Source organism: Limulus polyphemus, unplaced genomic scaffold (genome assembly GCF_000517525.1).
Source record: "Limulus polyphemus unplaced genomic scaffold, Limulus_polyphemus-2.1.2 Scaffold2102, whole genome shotgun sequence".
Classification (NCBI taxonomy): Eukaryota; Metazoa; Arthropoda; class Merostomata; order Xiphosura; family Limulidae; genus Limulus; species Limulus polyphemus.
Genome location: NW_013667712.1, coordinates 157,523 through 181,126, shown reverse-complemented (window position 1 = coordinate 181,126; position 23,604 = coordinate 157,523). Strand labels below are relative to the sequence as shown.

General features: G+C 33.2%; 1 protein-coding gene across 1 annotated transcript; it reads left to right on the top strand.

The window, feature by feature from the left end:
- The first annotated feature begins 399 nt into the window (after positions 1-399).
- LOC106465956 (apoptosis regulator Bcl-2-like) lies at positions 400-19,199 on the top strand. The gene is made up of 2 exons (XM_013926203.2): positions 400-983; positions 18,112-19,199. The coding sequence occupies exons 1-2, from the start codon at positions 513-515 to the stop codon at positions 18,247-18,249; spliced, it is 609 nt and encodes a 202-aa protein (XP_013781657.1). The 5' UTR covers positions 400-512; the 3' UTR covers positions 18,250-19,199.
- Positions 19,200-23,604: the final 4,405 nt, after the last annotated feature.

The window sequence follows — 23,604 nt, the reverse complement described above, 5'->3', positions numbered from 1 at the left end:
CTGCACACCAGCTTTCACAACTCAATCTTTTTATCTCCAATTCATTTTCTAATGTCAACCAGCCAAGTGCCAAATATAAAAGCCTTTTATTTCAGTTGTCATATTTGTTTGCTTAAAAATATTAATACTTTTGCTTCAGCTTTGAATTTTATATTTTTTTAATATTTTAATTTTTGATAAAATAATGCCTCACTAGCAAGTCTGAAGGCTTATATCTCTAAAATCCGTGTTTCGATACCTGTGGTGGACACGGCATAGATAGCCCATTTTGTAGCTTTATGCTTAATTTCAAAACAAACGAATTGATAAAGTAACTATGAACATATTATTATGTTTTAATTTTGAACTTTAAACCTAGATGGCAACACAAGCGACGTTACCACCCACATTTTGTTTCGATAACTACGCAGATAATCGGAAAGGTATTGGAGTGAAAAGTGTGTAACTAAGCTTGTTCCATGATCATGAAAGCTTTGTAGTTTTTATTTATATCACTCGTACATCTCACGATTATGGCTAATTGTAACGGTTATAGGTCTACCTCGAATTCTGAAAGTGAAAATGATGTATATTATTTAGCTGCTGATTATCTAAAATTCCATTTGAGTCGCAAAGGGCTGGAATGTTCGTTATGTCCTGATAGTGATAGGCTTACCATGAGAATAGGCGAGAAGGTTCGTATGAAAATTCGTTCGCTCGGCGAGGATATGGATAAACAATTTTGCGAGCAATTTGCTGAAATACGTAGCAAGTTGGATATTACACAGTCTTCATTACAAACGGCTTTTTTTGGAGTGATTAATGAGCTTTTTAGTGAGGGGATTAAATGGTCAAATATTATTACCCTCTTCGTATTTTCTGGTGAGATGGCAGTAAATTGTATTGAAAAAGGATGGCATCATCATGTGAATAACATAGCTTGGTGGCTCACCACATACATATGTGACAATCTCCTAGGGTGGGTTGATGATCATGGTGGCTGGGTAAGTATATGAAAATTTATGTATTTATAAGACATTCTGAATGAAAGTAAAGAAAGCTATATAGTAATATATCATTATCAACCATACCATATCCAGAGGTAGCAAGGCCTTTTCTTTTCCCTATTAGTATTACCACTGGCTCTTCAAGTTCAGACCAATTGAGGTACAGCAGACATAGCAGTGGTTGAGAACTTGAGTCTGAGATGCTATTTTAAGTACTTAGATTGTAAATTTTCTTGAACAACAGCTGTTTTGATATGAAGTGGATTAAGTGGGGGGAAATGTAATTTTGATCAATTTCATTTTAGTCCCTACACATCATAATTATGCTAACAAATTTTTAACACTTTGTTATTTATTTATTTAACCTACTCATAATTCAGAAGAACTAGTTTCCTTTCAAGCTGTATCTTTGATCAGTTCTTATTGTTGATATTTATTACTGAAAATTCATGAAAACATAAGTATATTCTGTTTTAATCTATTGGTATGCTTTGTACTGCACTGCATGTAAGAGGCTGAGAACATGCTAAAATTAACACTATTTTTTTTACTGGTATATTGAATATAGGTTTTATAACTATATACATCATAGTCAGTTGTGTTCATATCTGAAATATGTGATATTTAACATACCATTGTTTCTGTTGCCTGTTCAAAACACATGCTGTTGATATCCCAAACTATGTTCAAAGAGTTAGTTTCACACAGTGTTACAAAATACTTTATAGAAGAGGTTTCCATTCATTTAACTGTTTTGTTACATAATATGCACACTTGTTTGTTCTTTGATAATAACAATATTTGCAAAAGTTAGAAGCGTAAAACATAGATAGTGTTAATATAGATGTCATTTAGTTAGAAAAACATATTTTTTATAATTCTCACAACCTTTTGAAGCTGGTACTGATGAAAAACTAATTCTGTAACTATAAAAAAGCAAACAAAATCTAAGTATAAAATAATGAACAGTGTGAGTTTTGATGTCCAAGCTCAATGACCAAAACCATTGATGAGAAGTGATTACAAGGAATATATAATGACAACATGTAGGCTGGTTAGATCTGTGGAACAATCACTAAAAAAACACACAATTATGTATTTAGGTAACATAATTAAAAATTATGCAAGGACCCCATGAGTAGTATAAATCACAATCATGCCTACAATAGCAAAATAACTTATGGAAACACAGGATCAACCTCAGTCTTAACATTCAAGTCCTATTAAATTCTTTAATTTAAAACCAACAGTTAAGATAAGTGACCAAAAATTATTTCAATTACAGTTATGTATAACGTTAATTTATAAAGAACTGGTATAGGTAAAGGTTTGCTTGCAGTAAAAGATAGCTACATTTGTAGTACATTTGTCACAATAGTTCTTTGTTTTTACTGTTTTTGGTTTTGCATAGAAAATTTGTTTAATTAGTGTTGTAGTTTCCCTTAAGTTACCCAAGGCCAGTACACAATAACTCGTATATATGGTGTAATCTTAACGATCAATAAAAGTTACTAATTAATTTCTTGGCCGTATACTTCTGAGTTTTAAACAAATGTACTAATGTTACAAGAAAACTAACTTTTCATATAAGAATTTCAAATCAATATATCCCAAATTTGGAGGAGGTCAAAATTTTGAAACAGTCTTTAAAATCTCTACAATATTTAGGTTATTTGTTATAGATAGAAAATTATATTTATGTGGTTTAAATTTTCACCATGAATAGTGGAGCTCAAAATGATTATACTTTTAATGTAATTTTACAATTTAAGTAAACAATATACTCAGTAGCTTATCAAACTTAAGATATGGACATACAGGGTCCATTTGGTTCTTCAAGGCTGTCCTTGCATAACTGTCCTTTAGGAAGGTAAACCATAAAATGTCCTTTGTTGTCTATATATTATGCTAAATGTTAGTTGATAACACTAATAAATTGGTAAGTTAATGTATAAACAAAGGTAACTTGTTCTTGTTCAGTAGTTTTTACATTCTGTTAGCTGTCCTCAACATAACGTGTAACTAGCAGATTCAGTTGAAAAAAAAATGTTCCAAGACCATATATTTTACTCACACATTTTAATTTTTGGTAATGGCCTTTATTGATATTTTATGAATGTTTGACTTATCAAAAAATAGTAAGAACAATGTTCCTTTTGCTCTAAGTCTACATTGAACCTACTCGCAAGTTGAACGCCACATACTCAGAGTAATATAGAAAGAAAGAACAAGCATATTCATAGTTGACAATAAACTGTTGTAGACTCGTATAACAAGTGAAGTTTTAGTGAAACTACAGCAATGTTAAGAATTTGTAATAGCTGTTTACGATTTATATCAGCCTTCCTGGTGGTATATAAAATGTCTAAAATATTAAAATACTGTTTTAATATTCACAAAGTATAATGATTAATAACTTGGCAGTCTGGCTATAAAATTAGTAGTATCAACACATGTCTTATGAACTGAACACTGATTTTCTTGAAACAGGACTTTTTGCAACTGACTGTACAATTAAAAGATTTTTTTTTACTATGAGTTGAATTTATTTTGTTTAAATTCCATTAAGTGTCTTAGTTTCAATAGTTATAGTGTAGTTAATATGTCCATTTTAAGTAGAACATTGTAGATCTCGAACTATTACCCATCTGCCAGATTAACATTCAACTAAGTGGACTAAAAGTGCTATGTTTATTAAACTTTTCTGAGCTACATGAACCTTCACAAAATTTTTACTTGTAATATGATGGTCTTACAATGGAAGATATAATAGCCATGTAAAGTTTACAGTTTTCACAGTCATTGACACATATTTCATCTGAAGATCATTTTAAACCAAGTTCTTTTCTTTAGCTATCACTCTCAGACCATCCTAGAAAATGGAGCATCCTGGCACTGAAATGCCAGATCTTGATGGTTACACATTACATGCAGAAATCATATATATGTATACAGTTAATTTTTACTGTCTACTTCTTGACTTGTAGCATAATCTGTGGTGTCATACCAATCAAACTTGGACTTCTGTCAGTGAAACAGTATAAAGTTGGTAAACTATACTAACAATAGGATGCCAGTAATGAATGAACATCACTATATTTACTACATAAAAAAATGATTATGTTACAGAAGGCTATTAGAATCTTTGATGGAATCCAGAAAAGTAAGGCTGGTGATACTGGCACCAGTAATAATACAAAGTGCGAACCAATGGCATGTTCAAAAGGCACCATTTCTTCCCATGTGAAAAAACTACAGCAATAATTGTACATTTATACTTTTATCATGAGATTTTTTTCTCATTTTGCATTATTATAAGTGTGATTTCTTTCCCACTTTCATTATTACATGTCCTTTTTTGTTGTTTTTTTGATAGGTGCAGCTAATATTTTGGACTACTAGATTGATGATTCTTTTTTGGCCTTCTTTTTTTTATATTGATTTTGACATACTTCAGCACTTTTAATTTTTCTACTTCATGTGATGTACTTTTAAGACAGGCCTTAATTATTTGTTAATTTCCTAACATCCAATTAGGATTAATACATTTTATTGAATTAATGAACTTAAGCTTAACTAATTTTTTTCACTGAGATTAGCTACCCTGTCTTTCTCTCATAAAATATCCTACAATTTCAGGGAAATGTTTTATTTAAAATCAGGAATGTGACTATTTACCCTACATATCATTTCAATAAAACCATCAAAAGTAATAATATTAAGATTGTAAGAATTCTTTTGTATTACCACACTAATAGTTTATTCCTTAGTAATAAAAACAAGGTCTAAGATAGCACTTTGTCTTGTAGTTTCTGTCAAGTACAAATTGAGAAAATCTCTATACAGCTTTATTTCAAAACAATTCTTCATCAGTAGACCAGTGGAAAATGCCAAGGCACACATCCCACATTCTTGCCAACTTCTGTTTTGAATTTTCATTCTACTTTTCTTAATAATAAAACAACTTCTGTTTTATTCTCATGCAACATATTGGAAATACCACAAAAGCAAGCAGTGACCTAAGCCTTCTTCTCTAATAGCATTTAACAGAACTACAAATAAATTTGCTACACTGTCTTATCCATTGAGTATCAGATCTACTGAGGTGGAAAGCAAAGTCATTCTTGTCACTCAGTGCGTCTCTTTTCATATCAGTCTGACAATGGACTTAAAAAGCAATTCTCCCACATTCTAACATCTACATTTTTCTATTACCACTCTGTCGCTAGCCAGGAGTTGAAGTTTATTGGGTGCATTCATCTATTATAGAGAAGGAATTTTTGTTACTCCAGCCTTAGTTTCTTTATTGGATACTTCCTTTTCTACCCCTACATAGTATTTGTAGTAAAAGCCTGAAAGTTTTCTGTTGGCTATTCATTTAGTACTACCTTTACCTATAACTTAAGAGCTTTCTACAGGTAATTAATATGTTCTACAGATGAATTGTATGCTGTTTTTCTGTACCCAGTCAAAATAGAATGTATTATTATACCAGAAATTTATTTTGAAAATTATCTTGTTTTGGTATTTATTACATTTAACAAATTTCTCTCCTTTCACATTTTTTGTACACACTGATTATTTTGACTGTCTAAATCAAAACCAAAATCTTAAATTACATAATAAAACATAGATAAATTTAAATGTTTTTAAATCTAATCCACAAGAACCATGGATTTATGACAAAAAATAATGTGATTAAAAATGTAATAAAGAAAAGATCCCGCAAAGTACAGAATTTTATCGGTAGCCATCAGAGTCCCTTGGTTTTGGATACCATACACATACTTTCCAGTATAGGGTTCAGAATCTAGAGTTGTAATGTATTAAGGGTCAAAGTATTGTGATATATTGGTGCATCAGCAAATTATTAAGCACTACCAGAACCCATGAAATATTACATCTTCTGTAACTCACGATTGGAGGTGACACCTATGGTATGTTTTTCAGAGCATATATCTTATTACTGGTTTGTTTTTTAACCACTCAGATGTTTGTAGATAGGAAATTTATGAAATTTGTCAAATATAATTAAAACTGGTTTATATGTATTACTCTTCAATAACATTTTGCTCACCAAGATAGTACAATCAAAGTTCCTAAAAAGATGTTTAGCAGATAATAATGACTTGTGGGAAGAGACAAAAAAAATGACCTGAATCATGACTAAGTAATAAAAACATAATGATTGCATTAGCACAGAATCTGCTTAAAAAATGTCCACTGTTGTTTTTCAGAAGCTAGCATAACTGAGCATGTAGTGTAAATAACCACAATAAACTATACTGTAGCCAATAAAAACCAAGGAAAAGTAGCCTCAAAAAGTACCCATGTATCCATAAAGTTAGATATCCAACTGAACTAGGCCAGTTATATAGAATTGTCTATGTTGTGACCTACTTGAGATTTCATGTGTTATTTCTTATGTAGGGCAGAAGTAGAAATTGACTCACCCTTTACTTGCAGAAAACATAACAATCTTCTACTACTGGCAATGCGAGCATTGTCTCATGGAAACAGCAGGCTGTGGTTTCAAGATAAGCTAGAGAACATTTCATAGTAGAACTAGGTACAATGCAGGCAACATTATAGTACATGTAAATATTTAACTTCCAAATTGTGAACTTCAGTAAAGTTACAGAGAAACAATGTTTTGATCCTTCCACAGCTGAGGTTGTTTACATCTGCTAGTGCCTAAGCTCAGTAATGTAGTTATACCCCACTGTTTTTAGCAATGATAATCTCAGTTTATAACAGTCCTTCTCAAGAAGATTACCTGGTAAATCAGTGGCATGGTGTAAAACTTTGCAAAACATGTAATTGGGATAATTCCAGTCACTGTTAAAACTGATAGAGTTGATGCTCTTGAAATGAAGATGATAGCTGTAATAATCGTTTTATATAAATATACATAGGTGTCAGAACCCATGTACTTGGCTAAAGTGTTGAACACGCATGAATGCTGCAAGCTTCAGTGTTCATATTATTATTTTTTGAGTATGAGAATTAGTATAATTATCTAATTTATACCAGTTACCCTTAAATACTAAGAATCCATGCCATATCATTTTTGGGGGATGTGTCATGAGCAATTTTTAAATACTTACATAATGATAAAATGGGACACAATCCTGTGTAATTATAGTGAAGTGAAAGCTGAAATTAATTTTAATTATACTGATGGAGGACTATTGCCCAACCTCAAAAACAACAAAATTTCTAGGAAACAAACAATGTATAATCCATCCTCCTATCATTATACTGACTTAACTACAATACACTATCATCCATCCTCCTACCATTATACTGACTTAACTACAATACACTATCATCCATCCTCCTACCATTATACTGACTTAACTACAATACACTATCAATCTATCCTCCTACCATTATACTGACTTAACTACAATACACTATCATCTATCCTCTTACCATTATACTGACTTAACTACAATACACTATCATCCATCCTCTTACCATTATACTGACTTAACTATTGGATGATAGTGTATTTTGATAGTGTATTGTAGTTAAGTCAGTATAATGGTAGGAGGTCCATCCTCCTACCATTATACTGACTTAACTATAATACACTATCATCCATTTTCCTACCATTATGTTAAGAAAAAGACACTTGATCCTTATCATTCACCCTTATGCTTGTGATACAAAGGAAAGCATTACCTGCTGTGTAATCAACCCTCATAACCATTATATTAAGAAATACATTACAGTATCATTCACCTTTATACCTATTAAACTAAAAGTCACATTACATGTATTATCTACCTTCATACTCTTTACACTGAGAGAGAGAATAGAAGTACATGCTATAACATCCACCATGGCTCCAATTTCTATGCCAAAAAAAAGTAAAATTATGTAAACAACATTTTGAAATTATACACCATGAAATTGTTGATTATGCAGTTGTTATGAATAAAATAAAAATATAAGTTATACATAGATCATGCAGGAAAACTGACAATTATGCATGAAGTAAAAAGAGTTTAGACCAATAACATTTAAGAGAATACTAGACATAGTTACTACAGTTCACCAGTACTGACCTACTAATTGCTTGGTTGAGATAGCAAGCCAGCTAGAACGGTCATTAGGTCGATTAACCAGTGACTGAAAAGTTGTTACAGCCCTTGCTGTCAAAACTAGTGAGTGATAGTCCAACAAAATACATGGATGACATTTTGAGATGGTCACTCCATCAACAAAGCTGGAGTGATCATGTAGTTGAAAAATTACTCACTGAAAGGACATGATATTCCTTGCTTTACGAGCCATTGGTGGAAATATCATGTATACAATACATTGTACCTAGTACCACTGGATTATCATAGTTAAGATCTTTGTTGGTTGAGAAACCAACGATGGAAAGGGCTTTGTGACTCTTGTTTTACCAGCTGTCAAACAGTTTTACATTGTAAAATGACAGTCTGATGTATTGTGAAGATTGTTCACTCTTTTCTGAGTAACTGCAGTTCTTCTGAACCAGCCATGGGGTTCTCAATGGCTCTGTCACATGTACACTTAACTGTATGACTTAAATGTCTAATGAAGTAGTTGTGTCCTCTGTCAAGAAAGAAGGTGAATTGGCAACTTTTTTGGTAGAATAGATCTTGTTTCACAGAGATGATCTGTATTTACTTTTCTGCAACTAATTAACATGAATGGATCAACTTGTGTAAGATAGTGGGGTGTCCCAAATGTCTGTGGTTGGCAGCCATTACAGATAGTGGAGGACATTCAATGTGGACAGCTGTATTCAGTCAAAATTGGTTAGAATAGGTATTAATATACAAGGTAGCAACAGAACATGTATTAATTCTGGTGATAAAAAGTTTGGCTGAATAGAGTATAGTTAAGCTAAATTATGCTGGTTATTATTTATTTTGTAAGGTTTCTAAAGTACTGTGAGTTTCACCACTCACAAGGGGCAGCATGTTACCAAATTGTAACAATTCACACTTTATGAGAGAACCCCGAGTCAATTACCATGATGATGGTGCACAAACCCTGGACAGTCTGTTGAACCTGCTTGTGTATGTGGAAGTTGGAAACTTGCATTTGTGGTTATGTGTATGTGAGGTGTTTCACTGCATCCTCCATCATCTCCAAATATCTAGATTTTGTCTTGCCACTTGGACCAAGATGGAGCAGGACAAGAGAGTGAGGCAGGCTCCACGTAACCCTCCTTCACTTTAATCAAACTTACGTGCACTTGCCATTACATCTCAGGCAATCACCACCAAAAGTCCTGTGGCTTTAGGAAAGGAAAAGGGACAATGGACATTTATTCAGTCTCAGAAGACTGCAGGCCATGACTAAAGTCCTTGAGGATTTGGTTTACAAACTGTAGTTTTATGATGATTGTGGCCTTGTGGCTACTCCAAGAAGGACTTGCAATTGATCATGAATTGCTCTGCTGCAGGGTGCTCTCATTATGGTCTAACCATCATCTTGAAACAGTCGGGGTTCTGTACCAACCAGCACCAAGCAAATCTTATGTCCAGCCAGTAATAGTCATAGGAGACCAAGTCCTCAAAGTGGTATATAAGTTTACTTACCTGGGGAGCACACTCTCAAGAGGAGCCACCATTGATGAAGAAATTGCCAACAGGATTTGCTTATCCAAGCACAGAATTTGAAAACTCCAAAAATGCCTCTGGAACTGGAAAGGCATCAGTTTACAGACCAAGTTGAAAGTCTATAAAGCCATAGTCATCCCATCTCTGTTTATGCATGTGTGTCTTGGACAACTTACATTTGCTATCTGAAGAAATTTAACCGTTTTCATCTCAACTGTCTCAGATGACTGATGATAACAAGATGGCAAGACAAAATCCCTGATACAGAGGTCCTACAACAGGCAAAGATATCAAATGTTAGTGCCATGGTCATGAAAGCACACCTCCCAAAGAAGATATTCTATGGAGAGCTGGTTAAAGGCAGGTAATCACTAGGTGAACAATGTAAAAGGTACAAAGACTGCTTGAAGTTGACAATGAAGCTCTGATACATTGATTTTGACAGCTGGGAACTGGTAGCTCAAGCTTGCAATCATGGGGAAGCTAGTTCACAATGGAGGATCTGGCTTTGAATCTTGCCACATCAAGGTTTTAGAAACCAATCAGTGCCTTCAGAAGTCTCATCAACAAGCAGTTGCCCTTAACCCAGAATTCTCCTGTGCACAGTGCAGAAGGTTTGGTGCAAGAAATGGGCTTATTAGCCATTCAAAGATACATCAAAAACCCAAGGTGTAAAACAACTATCATATTCACATGTGAGAAAACCTTGGAATAACAGTACAGGAATTTAATCCAAATATTATATAACGTTATGAAGGTAACTGTGGAGCAGTGTGAACATAGATACTGGCCTTTAAAGCTTATTTGAAGAAACAGCATTGCTGTTATCAATGCTGGGGGGGCTAATGTTTCATTAGGGAAGATGTTGGTGAAATTAAGGTTCCACAGTTTTGGAAAAAACAAAAACAGGTTAGCACCTGAGTGATATTTGATCTATTATGGTCACTTGTGTGTTTACCAAATTTTGCAGTATTGCCTCTCTCTCCATTTCTTTCCTACTGGACCCAGACTCTAATTATAACAACCAAATTGTAGTGGAGGAAATGTGGTGAGGTCCCAAGATTGCTGTGAACCATCATTATATCATTGATAACCTCAAAGAGTGCAGCTTTAAATCTAGGTTGAGCTCAAGACCCAAGGATGCCTTTGTCAAACAAGCTGCCCATGGGTAGTAGGGATCATGCTTTATAAGATGATCAAGCATGAGTACATTTAAACCTGTAGACTGGAGCTTGTGCATAAGGTTTTTAAAATTTTTGTACTCTGCCCTAAAATAAATTTTAGGGCATAGGGCTGTTGTAACTAGGTCTGTTATAGCCTTAACTCACACTTGTGACCATGTTTGGAGTTTGTTAGAACCAGCATTTTGAATCCTGACTTTTCATATTTAAGATAAGATTCTTAGCTTTTCTGGATACGTTTTTGTCAATTAGCTAGTTATTAATCACTATTAGTATTGCACATCACACCTTAAGATCTACAAACCTACAGTAGGCCATGAAAGGTAAAATATGCCCGTGACCTGATGTGGTAACGGGTAGGACCATAACAGAAACCCAAGTTGTTGGAGATAACTTCTTTGGCGTGATTTACCATGAGGTGATTGAATCATCAAAATATTATCAGACTGAAGTACTTTTTCTACTGAGGTAGTGAAAAGAAAAACAAACTGTGATGGAATTCATTCTTGAAATAGTGTTTATAGTTAAGCCAAACATTATGATAAGTCATAACAGATGTTACAGATATCATTTATTAAGTCATACATGCAGATGTTTTGAAAGTTTGGCTTGCATTTATTTCTTGGAGGTCTGTCATGAAGACCTCAAGCCACAGAACTTGTTTCGTTATCTGCAAAGATAGTAGTTCTGAAGTTACCATGAGTTTTCAGATACTGTTTTTATGTATGCTGTATATATGTGTGGTTACTTTCTATGATTTTGTTTTACTTTGCTTATGGTAAAGGTTTTGGGAATAGATAATCTGTTTTGTGTTCAGGGTTATTTTAATATGTGATTCTAAAGAATTGAGTTCAAATTTATTTATTTGAAAGGGCCACTTTGTCTGTAATCTTTGATATGCATTTCCAATATATAAAGGTCCTGTTTTTTGTTGTTCTTTTTTTGCACTATTACTATGTAGTAGATATTTTTGTTTTATGATGCATTTCTGTGAGGTTCTTAGGTATATTTTAATCATGGGAAAATATTTATTTTGCTTTAATTTAAACTGTATTGTTAAAGGGTTTATTTTTGTAATATGCTTTTTTTGGGGGAATAATGTTTTGTGACTTGTTATTAAAAGATATTTTTGATTTTATATGTTTTTGTTGTACAAGGGTTATTATTTTTTAGTTGAAATGCTGTTTATGAAGGGATTTTACTTGCAATTAATGTATACTAAAAGCTGTTTTCATCTGTATTGTCATTGTTCAAGGGCTTATGTTTTGTGTATTGTGTAATTTTCTTTTTAAGATTATTTCTTTGTTCTGATTTTGTCATGCATAGTCTGTTAGATAACCTCATAAAGGGGATAAGTGAACTGTGTAACCATTTTTCTTTGTAGTACTGTTTAGTATTGTTGTACAAGTGGTTTTACTTAAGAGGGGACAAGTTGTACTTTTTATTGAACAACACACCATTAAACTTTGCTTTGGCTTTTATGTTGTTTCTTTGGGGTAGTTTTAGAACCAGAGGATTAGTTTGAGGATAGAAAGTCATTCAAATAAACACATTTTATCTTTTCTTTAGCTAGCTCTGTCTGGGACCTCTTCTGCTAATTGACAATTAACCGAGTTTCTAGCAGGGAAAATAATAGGTGAAATTTAGGAAGAGAAAGCTGTTTTTTCTTTCACCAAATTAGGTAATGACTGAGGGGCTATCCCCTCCCACCCGTGATTGAACATGATTGGAAGAAGAGCTTGCTTTTTGTAGGGACACTTAGCTTAACTAGTCATTTTGTTTTCCAGTCTTAAAAGCCAAGTTCTCCTTTGTATAGGATATTTTTCTTTATTCAAAACTTTTAGCAGACTCAGAGATTTTGGTAAGACTTGTGACTTTTTATTGACGGTATTTGTAAGATATAATGTTATTTTAGTTCAGATAAAATCTTAAAATTACTTGTTTTTAAATAGTTTTAACTTTGGGTTTCTTCTAGAAACCCAAATCTTTTGTAGATTCACTTAGATGCAATTTATCTTTGGGGAGGGGGCACAAACTGGACTGGTAAGAAAGCTGACTAAGATTTCTCTTACTTTCTCTCTCTCTCTCTCACATCAGTCCAACATGGTTACAACAGACATGCATGCCTTTGTTTTATTTGTGATTGTGTTTTTGTTGTTATTTATAGTGTAAATAAAGATTGTTCTTATGCATCTTCTGTGATTCAACTCTTTATTACTGTCAAACTTACTTAGAGATCTACTTCACAACGTAGTATCCTTCAACCTCCTATAGTGGGCCAAAACTGAATAGTCTGAGGGAAATCTGTGAGCCAGAAAATACGAAAATCATCATGTTCAACACAAAGATACATACCGTACTGTATCATTCACCCTTATACCAAATATAGTAGAGTGGTGAATTTACGTTATATCATCCATCATCATCATCATGTCGAACACAAAGATATAACATGTAAATTCACCACTCTACTATATTTGGTATAAGGGTGGATGATACAGTACAGTATGTATCTTCATCATCATCATCATGTCCAACATTATGTACTGTAGCTTCCACACTTATATCCATTACACTGTAAGAGAAACATTAGTATTATCCACCTTCATACCAAACTTAACGATAGCAGTAGAGGGACATGCTGTATTGTCCTTGCTCATTCCCAATATTGTACAGCAGAGATGTTATATCACCCTCCCATGTTACATGTTGTTACAGCACAATTGCATTAGCCCTGATAATGTTACTGTGTTATATATATTCTCAACATTAATGTAGCTGGCGTGGTAACATTAACAATTTATTATTTGTCCAAATTGTGGAACACCTGTCTAGCCAACTTTTTGTTTTATTTTTTTATTTCAGAACTTTTGTACCTGCCCTACTAATTTTATTGCATTACATGTAAAAGCACTACTGAAGTAATTTTTTAACCTTCTTTTTAGTTAGATTTTGTAAACAAACACAGTTTTCATTATAACCTTATCTAGTTATCCTTTGCTTATAACACTAGTGTGCTTATCAAAATTAAACAAGCAGGATACTTATTTTAATCTATATCTTACTGGTGAGGTTGCAATGTTGAATTGATTTGTATTCAACAGATCAGATGAGTGTACTTGTTAAAACTTTTCCTTATGAAGACATCTTTACCTCACAGCAATTTTTTTTCAAAATTTTTTTATATATATATATTTTTTATGACATGTATATTGGAGTGGTATTGCTTTGGTATTTTTCTTCTATTCAGTGTTTATGAAACATTTTAATTTACGAAATACAAAGTATATTTTGCAAAAGGTCTTTCTTATTTTGTTAAAACTGTTTTTTCATTTTGTTTTTCACAAAAAATGTTTTCATAAATGGCAGTAGCTATAAGGACACCTGACTATCAAAATACGCGTTTTTTAATCTGATTTAAAATGTAAGGTTAGCATAAGCTAAAATGAAGTGAGCAAAATAGAAGTAATGGATGTAAGGTGTTTACCTTTTGACCTCTTAGATAAATAACAAGCATGTGACCTTCAATGTTATGTATCAAGGCCATAGATAAGTGGGTACTTGGAGCTGAAGCACCCATAAAAAAATTTGGATAAGTTTGCCAACATTGAAAATAATAATTTTTGTTGTTTATCCCTTACTTTATGTGCTACATTCCAGGAAAGAAAGCACCCATAAAGTAAAAAAAATTTTTCAAGTGGTTTGTTGATATTATTACATCAACTAGTCCTAGTGTAACATAGGGACAATTGTTGAGTGGTTGTACATGTATAAAACAAAAAGACGACAAATAAAACAAACAAACAACAACAAAACATATTAAAGTTTTGATGACCACTGAATACACAATATATGTGCACTTTCAAAATATACACAAGTTAATGACAATTTTGATGTGTTATAATAATTTACTTGTTTAGCTTAATACCATGAAAAGGGAGTCTACAAAACTTTACCTTACCAGGCTTGAAGCTTCTGTTTAAAATTTCTCTTTAAAATTAATAAGCTGACTTTTTTTTTTCCTTTCTAGGAATCTGAGTCATACATCTGTCACTCAGGGCTACAGATGTATATAATAATAGGAGGAACAAAACATTTGTGTTGTTCTTTGATAGGTACCATTAAATATAATTATATCCTAGTGTATTCTGTAAAAAAAACATTTGTGTTGTTCTTTGATAGGTACCATTAAATATAATTATATCCTAGTGTATTCTGTAAAAAAAACATTTGTGTTGTTCTTTGATAGGTACCATTAAATATAATTATATCCTAGTGTATTCTGTAAGTAGATTTTCATGTGACGTTTTACAAATTATTTTAATTGGGACATTCTTGTTGAAATATACTTTACACTAATTAACAAATTTAATTATTTTATTTGCAAAAAAAATTAGGATTTTTTTCAGGACAGAAAATAATACCAATATGTGAGGTTTGAGCTTAAACTGCCCCACCATGCCCCCCTCCCTTCCCCCCGAAAAAAATCAGCCCTGTTTCTTATAGCGTCATGTACAGATGATATCATATTTAATGCTTATATCCAATGTTGTGAAACGTATTTTAGAGATCAGTATGCTTGTAACCATAGCGTTCTTGGTTTTTACTTAGATCCAGAATTCCGTTTGATGGACAAATTTTAAATTGATATAAGCTTTCCTGTCGCGATTTTGTACCTACTTTAATTTTGTTGGGAACAAAATATTTGCGTTTACCATCGTCAATTGTATTTGAACGATTATGCCACGGGTGTAGCAACTGCCCCCGCAGACCACGCGGTGCGGCAGGGGGCACACATTCTGCGCTACGCCTCTGGAGTAAGTTCTGAATAATGAAGTACCTTAACTACTTTCTCGAACGAACGTTGGCTGTTAACCTCTCATGCACTAGGCCTAGCGCATGTAAATAAATTTAAACGTTGGGCTCAACAAGAGCCCTGAATAATCGTGGAAATAGTAATCAAGTCAACTCCTTTCAAATAACCGATTATTTTCAGGTATCTCCTGAACTGACTGTTACAGCATTTACTACTTGCATACGATACTCGTGGTTGCTATGGTTCCCACAAGTGAATAAAAACAATCGATATTTTTGTAGTTTAACCAAACATAGATACTTGTTTCTTCCTGTGTATTCCGAGGATTTTGACATTTTCTGACCATCAAAAGTTTAAATACTCACAAATTAGCATGTCTGTCACAAACAAGATTTATCGAAAGGTAGAAGGGCCATCTATCTCCCGAAACCGCTCAGATTATCTTGTTTCTAATAAGTCCGAGTATTTACTTTTCAGCCTACATGTTTTCTTATTATCATACTCTTGTCAAAGATAGGAAGTTACCACTCCTTAAAGTTTTTCCTCTAAGTTTTTATCTTGAATTTTTATGAAGTGGTTTGCATACATGTACGTAGTTTGGGTAGATGTTATGAAGTAGTTTGTGTTGGCTCGTTTGTTTTTGGTTTTGTTTTCTATCGAAGTTTGCTTGTTGTTTATATTATATATATATGTATATATATATATATATAAGGCGTTTTTCGTTAAACATTAAAGATGGTGTTAATTTAAATAAACTTTTTACAGTAGGTTTAATATGCACTTAAATTAACACTTACTGATATATAAATTCGTTGGGTGAATAAACAACTATTGCATAACAAATCTCAGCTTGTATCTGGCGAACGTCCGAACCGATTGTTACCAAACCTGGCAAGTACTTAAAGGGGCTTCTGTGTCTTCCACGTGCGTTGAACGGGTACGTCAGTTAGTAAATAAAGGGGATCGCGTATTTCAACAGCTACGGGATATCTTATAAACATTTTGTCGCTGCAAGTAAAAAATTATTACAACCTGAAATATTTTCAATAGGAATTTTAATTGTAGTCGAAAGGCGTAATGGGTCAAAAAAGTAAGAAACACTTAAAAATCATAAGGGTCTAGGTGGATTGTAAGGTTAATATATAGGGTATTTTCATTCCTGATTAATAACGTTGTTTATTACACATTTAACAACATGTAATTTTTAATGTTCATATTTTAAAACACTAAATTTTTTAAATTTTAGTAGCAACCAGTGTAAAATATTGCGAGAAAAGTACTGTACATACTTCACAAGCTACTTTCTAGTTGTAATCTTTATATTACTTTTGATAAGACGTTATTGATAATTATGTGATTAGTGATACGTATTTAACGTCTAGTTTGTACTATCTTAGTGCAGTCATGTGTAGAAAAGTTTATATTGTATCAAAACGAACAAGTACACAGATAGAAAACACGGCGTAATTCGTTTGTGAAGCTAGTAACATCTGGTATGGAGGCTATATGTACGTGTGGGAAAAACCTTGCTTTGAGGTTATGCGTGAGAAACGGTCACGCGTGTTGGAAAGACAGGAAACTATTAAACATTCAAGTATGGGCCGACGGCTCTAAGCTGCCGGTCAATGTACATGTAGCAATGAATAGAAGGTATTTCAAGAATTTAGCCTCTGGTGTTTCACTGCATCGTGAGCTTACACGCGGATGTTTCATTTAAGGGAGGAGTGCTATAGCTATTTTGTCAAGTAAATAACACAATGCTCTGTCTTTATGTCCATAACAAAATATGCTTTACTTCCCGGTTATTAATAATAATGGTACCACTCTTCTTGCGTATATGACATTAAAGTATGTATTTTGGGAATTAGTGTCATATGTTTAATAATTTTTATTATAAAGATATCTCTCAGTAAACTCAAATCAAACTGATATACAATTGAAAAATGACCTTGAATTTACTGAACTATTTCCAGTACACTTTAAAATATCCCAGCCAGGGGCGTTGAGAGCCAGCCCAGGCCCCGGGGTCAGTAATATCATCGGGCCCCCCTTTCATTCTATTTATTAACTTTAGCTGATTTTTCATAAAAGGAATTTAGGTGACAAATTTCTTCATGAATCCACGAAAAACCACTAGCCATTTTAGCTTATTAAGTAGTATGCATTTCTAATAAGCTTTGGAATATCCCTCTGCTGGGCCCCTCAACAGGCCCCGGGCAGCTGTCCCCTTGTCCCCTCCCCCTCTCGTCAGCCCTGATCCCTGCCAACATGGTAAATATATCTTGTATTTTTAAAAACATAGTTCAGTTGTTTATGAGGTTTGTACCAGCATTCAAACAGGAAAGACAAACTTACAATTTTATTTTATGGGGGATAATAATTAGTTTTATTATTGTTAGTAGCTTGAGAAGGCATTTTTCAGCAAGTAAATAACCATAATTTTGAAGAAAGAGTTTTTCAGATTCTTTATTAACAGGATGTTGCTTGCTTGCTACTTATATTTTTACATACCCCTTTCACAGGATGGACTGGTTGAATATGCAGAGAATAGAGAAGAGCAAAAAAGTGACTCCTCCTGGCCAGTTTTTAAGAAGATTTGTGGAGTAGCTGCTGGTATTGGAGCTTTGACCCTTGGAGCTATCCTTGCATCCAAATCATAAAATGCAATGTACAAACAGAACAGAACAGAAACTGTATGTATAAGTGTGCTTTCCTTATTCACCTAGAAGCACGCTTTCAATTCTACAGTAGCTGTTTATAGTGTAACAACTTCAAGTATTGAAAAATGTGTACTTTGCTATCTGGGAAGCTTGATCCTCCACATGGACTAATCCATTTGAAACTGCATTGGTGGCCTAAAATAATAGACTTGTTTGTGTGGTTAGTGCAAGAGGAATCCTGTAAAACTATCTGAGACAATGGACTGGCTAAAGAATTGAAGGAGGAGAACTTTAGAACTTTCTTTCCTCTGATATGAAAATTGAAGAATCTCTAAAACTGCTTACTCAAGGTTTTTCTTTAGTTCTTGAGCTTAATCGATTTTGTGGAATACCTAGTAGTGTATCTAATTTCTGTAAAAATTGTTGTTTCAGTCGAACTTTACGCAGAGTAGATATAGTAGATTTGTGGACATTAATGAACTGCAACTACTCATTAAATGAAAAGTGGACAACATTTTGGCTTCTATACTGAGGTCTTCTTAGGAAAAAGCCTCAGTACAGAAGCCAAAACGTTGTCCCCCTTTCATTCAATGAGCGGTTGTTATCAGTTAAAGTCCTCAAACCTGTAAAAAAAAAAGTGTTTTAAGTATTAGGTAAGTCTACCTTCTTTGAAAGATAATTCCATGTGCTTATAGTAAAAGCTCTGATTGTAGTTTAAGATATGTGCTTTTTATTAGGAGGTTCTTTTAATGATACATATAATTGGAATAAATAAACTTTGTTTCAATGTAACCTTTCACAGTGTTTGAAAATTCCTAGTCACAAACAACTGATTTTGAGTTGATGTTCCTTTCAAATCTGGAAATTTACTTTTCTTGTACCTGTCATAAATATGTACCTAAAGCTAGGATAACAATTTGAATATTACATAAATATATTTGAAAGATGAATTATGTTGTTTTTCTTTGTGTCTCAGTGCGTCACTTTTTTTATTAAAATACTTTATTTTTAATTTTTCTGTGGGCTCTTGAAAAAAAACAAAAACTATTAAGATATTTAGATTTTCAAGAATCGCATGACAATGTTTTATTTTGACTGTAATGATAAGAAAGAAACACCCTGTGCCAGATTTAAGCATGGGTTGATGATAACTTGTATTGTGGACTATGATAATCAAGAAGAAATGGACCGTGCGAGGGTAAAAATGTTGGCTGATGATAAAGGGTAGTTACTACTGTGATGATCAGGTAGTGAAACACGGGCTGGTGTTACATGATAATTGCTAACTGATAATCAAGTAGAAACAACTTGTCAAAATCAAATACAGTCTGAAGTTTCAGTATAGTTTCTGGTTAGAGTTAAACAGAGGCTGTGACTATGCTAATAAGATTTAAGTAGTTCTTGCCAGAGTCAAACACAGACTGATGATATATTTGTAGTTAAATATATCTATATTGAGTTATTTACTATAGATATTGTACTGGAAAAATGACCTTTTTTTTATTTTCAAATAACACGATTATCTTGGTAGGAATAGTAGAAAGAGGGTATGTCATGCTGCATGATAGCAACTATGAACCAGGTCTACAGTGTGGGGAATATTTTTCTTCTTATTCTAATATTGATCCAAAAATGTGATTATTTATAATTCATTGTTTTTCGTGTTCTGGCACACTAACGTTAGTTTTTCAGTGCGTGATGGTTTATTAATTTATTAGTTACAGGCAGTGAGAGCCTAAACTATTATGCAACAGTCTTTGTGGCAATTGTATGGCCTGTAAAGTAAATATTTATACAATAAGGTATAAAGTGGTTCAGGTTGTCACTCACTAGTGGTAGTTGATGGTACATGAGTTTACCATAAAACATTTTCATCAGAGTTCTAAGCTTCATTTTCTTTTTTTTTTGACAGTCCCTTTAGTCTTAAACTTAGATAAACAAATTACCATGATCATTCCACATTTTAAGAATAACACCTAAATGCTAATCTTTGTTACATAATGTAGCAAAAAAAAACACCAGATTTGCACATAAGATCCATTGCTAAAAGCAGAGATTGAGCAGAAGTTGTTCAGCACTAGTCAATATGCCACTTATCTTGAATTTTCTAGTGCTTGTTGGCAAAATCATAGAACCCATAATTTTCAACTTCCTTGAAACCATAGAAGAAGAACCTATGGAATCTAACTCACCTCATTATAAACTTGGTTTACCTATGGAATCTAACTCACCTCATTATAAACTTGGTTTACCTAATGAGGTGAGTTAGATTCCATAGCACCTGATGAGTACATACATCTTCATTCTGTCAGTAACCTGTACAACGTAAAGTCATAAAATGATCTATTTTTTAAAATAACCAGTTCTTATGGTTGGAACAGTAGAATGACGATGTACCTTTAATAAAGTAATAGTTATAAACCAAGTTTATACTGAGGTGAATTAGATTCCATAGGTAAACCAAGTTTATAATGAGGTGAGTTAGATTCCATAGGTAAACCAAGTTTATAATGAGGTGAGTTAGATTCCATAGGTAAACCAAGTTTATAATGAGGTGAGTTAGATTCCATAGGTAAACCAAGTTTATAATGAGGTGAGTTAGATTCCATAGGTAAACCAAGTTTATAATGAGGTGAGTTAGATTCCATAGGTAAACCAAGTTTATCCTGTACAACGTTATGCACCAGCACCTGATGAGTACTTACATCTTCATTCTGTCAGTAACCTGTACAACGTTATGCACCTTACATCTTCATTCTGTCAGTAATGTACTCATCAGGTGCTGGTGCATAACGTTGTACAGGTTAATGACAGAATGAAGATGTAAGTACTCATCAGGTGCTGGTGCATAATCTGGACATTGAAAAAGAAAAGATTATAAAAATAAACAGAGCTCATGGAATCTTTTAAATTTAGATAATTTATATTTACTTTTAACCTAAATATATAATCATTTATTGATTTTTTTATTCTCTTGAATCCTAACACGTATCTATATAAAAAAAATGGCCACCCTTCCAAATTTGAGTATCGTTGTGAATTATTCATTGATTTTAGAGATTATATTAGATATTAGACTTCTACTCCTTAAGAATGGATATTTTCTGTTTGTTAATGGAGGCAAAAGATTTATATTCAGAAGTTAATTTCACTGAAAAGTACAAAAATATGTAAACTTTGGCTAAGATTGAAGAATTTTAAGCTTGTGAAACAAGTACTTTTGTAAGACTTCTTATGTTGTTGTTGGATGATATAAAAATGACAATATGATGTGAACCCTCCATATACTTTTAAACAGTACAAAGTTTTTAATAATGGTTTTAAAGTACTGAAGTTTTACAGTTTTATACACATAAAAGCCCCCCTACTGCTGAGCCACGGCGGTAAGTCTATAGGCTTAGCACGCTTAAAATCTGGTTTTCGATATCCATGGTGGGCACAGTATAAATAGCCCATTGGCAGCTTTGTGTTTAAAAACAAATAAACAAACAAGTAACATGTAGAAAAAACAAGTAAAATGACACCAAAATGTGAGAGGGTGGGTGTGGCCCATTAGTTGGGATGACATGTAACGAATGAATATTCAAAGTAAAATATTTGCTGATGATACAATGCAATTGGTAACTGTGAAGATTACGTTGAAAATAATTCTCGTGAGGGTCTCTTTGGAATAGTTATGGTCTCATTACATCTGTTCATTAGATCTACGTATTGCAATATATTGTGATGAACAGGGTTGTATGACGATATACTGTGGGCAAGAATCTTAGCTAATTTTTTCAACCTTTTGAACGTTTTTTATGCTCCTTGAAGCCATAATGCCGTAATACATCTGACTCCCCCTCCCCCAATCGTCGTGTTCATGTTGCTATGCCTAAAGAACTCTTGGTAAAAAAAACTTTGCAAACCGCATGCGTAGCATAATTCATCATTAAGCCAACTTGATGAATCACCTTTTGCATACGAATTATATGAAAATAAAACTCCTGTGGATTTCATTTTAATATTAATAGAAATGTGGTATTTAGATATAGTGATTCGCCAAAATAGTACCGCGATACATATAGTTTCAAATCAACATCGGGACATGTCGATAACACCACGCACCACAAGTGTATATGGTATTTATCCTAATATCTTGGGGTTAAATGTAAAGAGTTTTATTTCAATGGTCTCTTAAACAGTAACGTCTGGCTAGTTTTAAAGTTTGGAGCAAGGCAGCATGGTAACCTTGAACGTAAAATTGGCACCAGCTTCTTTCAACGTACAAGTATCCTGATTACAACACTTGTTTTTCGACATATAGTTCTTGCAACACTATCTTTGGTGTAGTTAAGTTGTATTTATAAAACGTATTTTTGAATAACTAGACAGTAATTGCAACACTTGTTTTTGTATATCTAGATGGCAACTGACAAAGTTGATAGAAACGTGGTAAACAATAGTAATTTGAAGCACTCTCGAAAAAGACCAATTTTGCTTTAGAAAGTCGAAAATCTACATAATTTCGTAAACTCTCATTTTTGGATTATTTGAAATAAGCGTTCACAAAAGTAAAACCTTCCTACTGAAATTAAGCCTAATATCTATACGCAAGCACCTCACTTTAGCAGGTTTAAAGTAAGAGTATTTAATATAAAAATTAATTTTCAAAGTGAAAAGAAAGTTAAAAGTAGTTTCGCTGTGTTTTATCAAGCAATACACTCCTGCTGGAAAATTGGATGCCAGATGGCGTTCGGTAAGAGCACGTGCTTATGACATCAGGGCAGCTGTACTTCAGTTGGGGCTATTGTTTGTGTCGCGTGGCAAGGTGATATGAGTAAATATGCCAAACAAAGTTCGTGCATCGGGAAACTTTGAACCGAGAAATAGTGAAAAGCCGAAGTTTCCAGAATAGATTTTATTTGTTCTTTATTGCAACGTGCGAAAAAGCCTCAAGTTATCCCATGTGGGCTTCATGAATAAACTCACCACCCCCGGGAGAAGGAAGTGCAGCTGTTCCAACCTTCAATGCACAGACTTTTCTTTCTTTTTGCTCCATTATACATAACTTGTACATCTTATTGATCCATACATAGTTGAATATTAATGAGGTATTTAATTCGTTTATATATTCCAAGTAGTAAAATGCCATTGTAGCCTCATAGGCTATATAAAGATGTATAGGGAGAAAATATTGCAACTCATTATCATTAAGTATTGTAACTATCTTTCAAAACAAATTTATATAACACAGTCCTATTTTATATGTATAGAATTAAAACTGATTACTCATTGTTACTCATATTTTTTTTCATAAAACAATATAAACTTCATTTTTTTCGCACCGAGTCCAAGTTATCTGTAGTCACATGG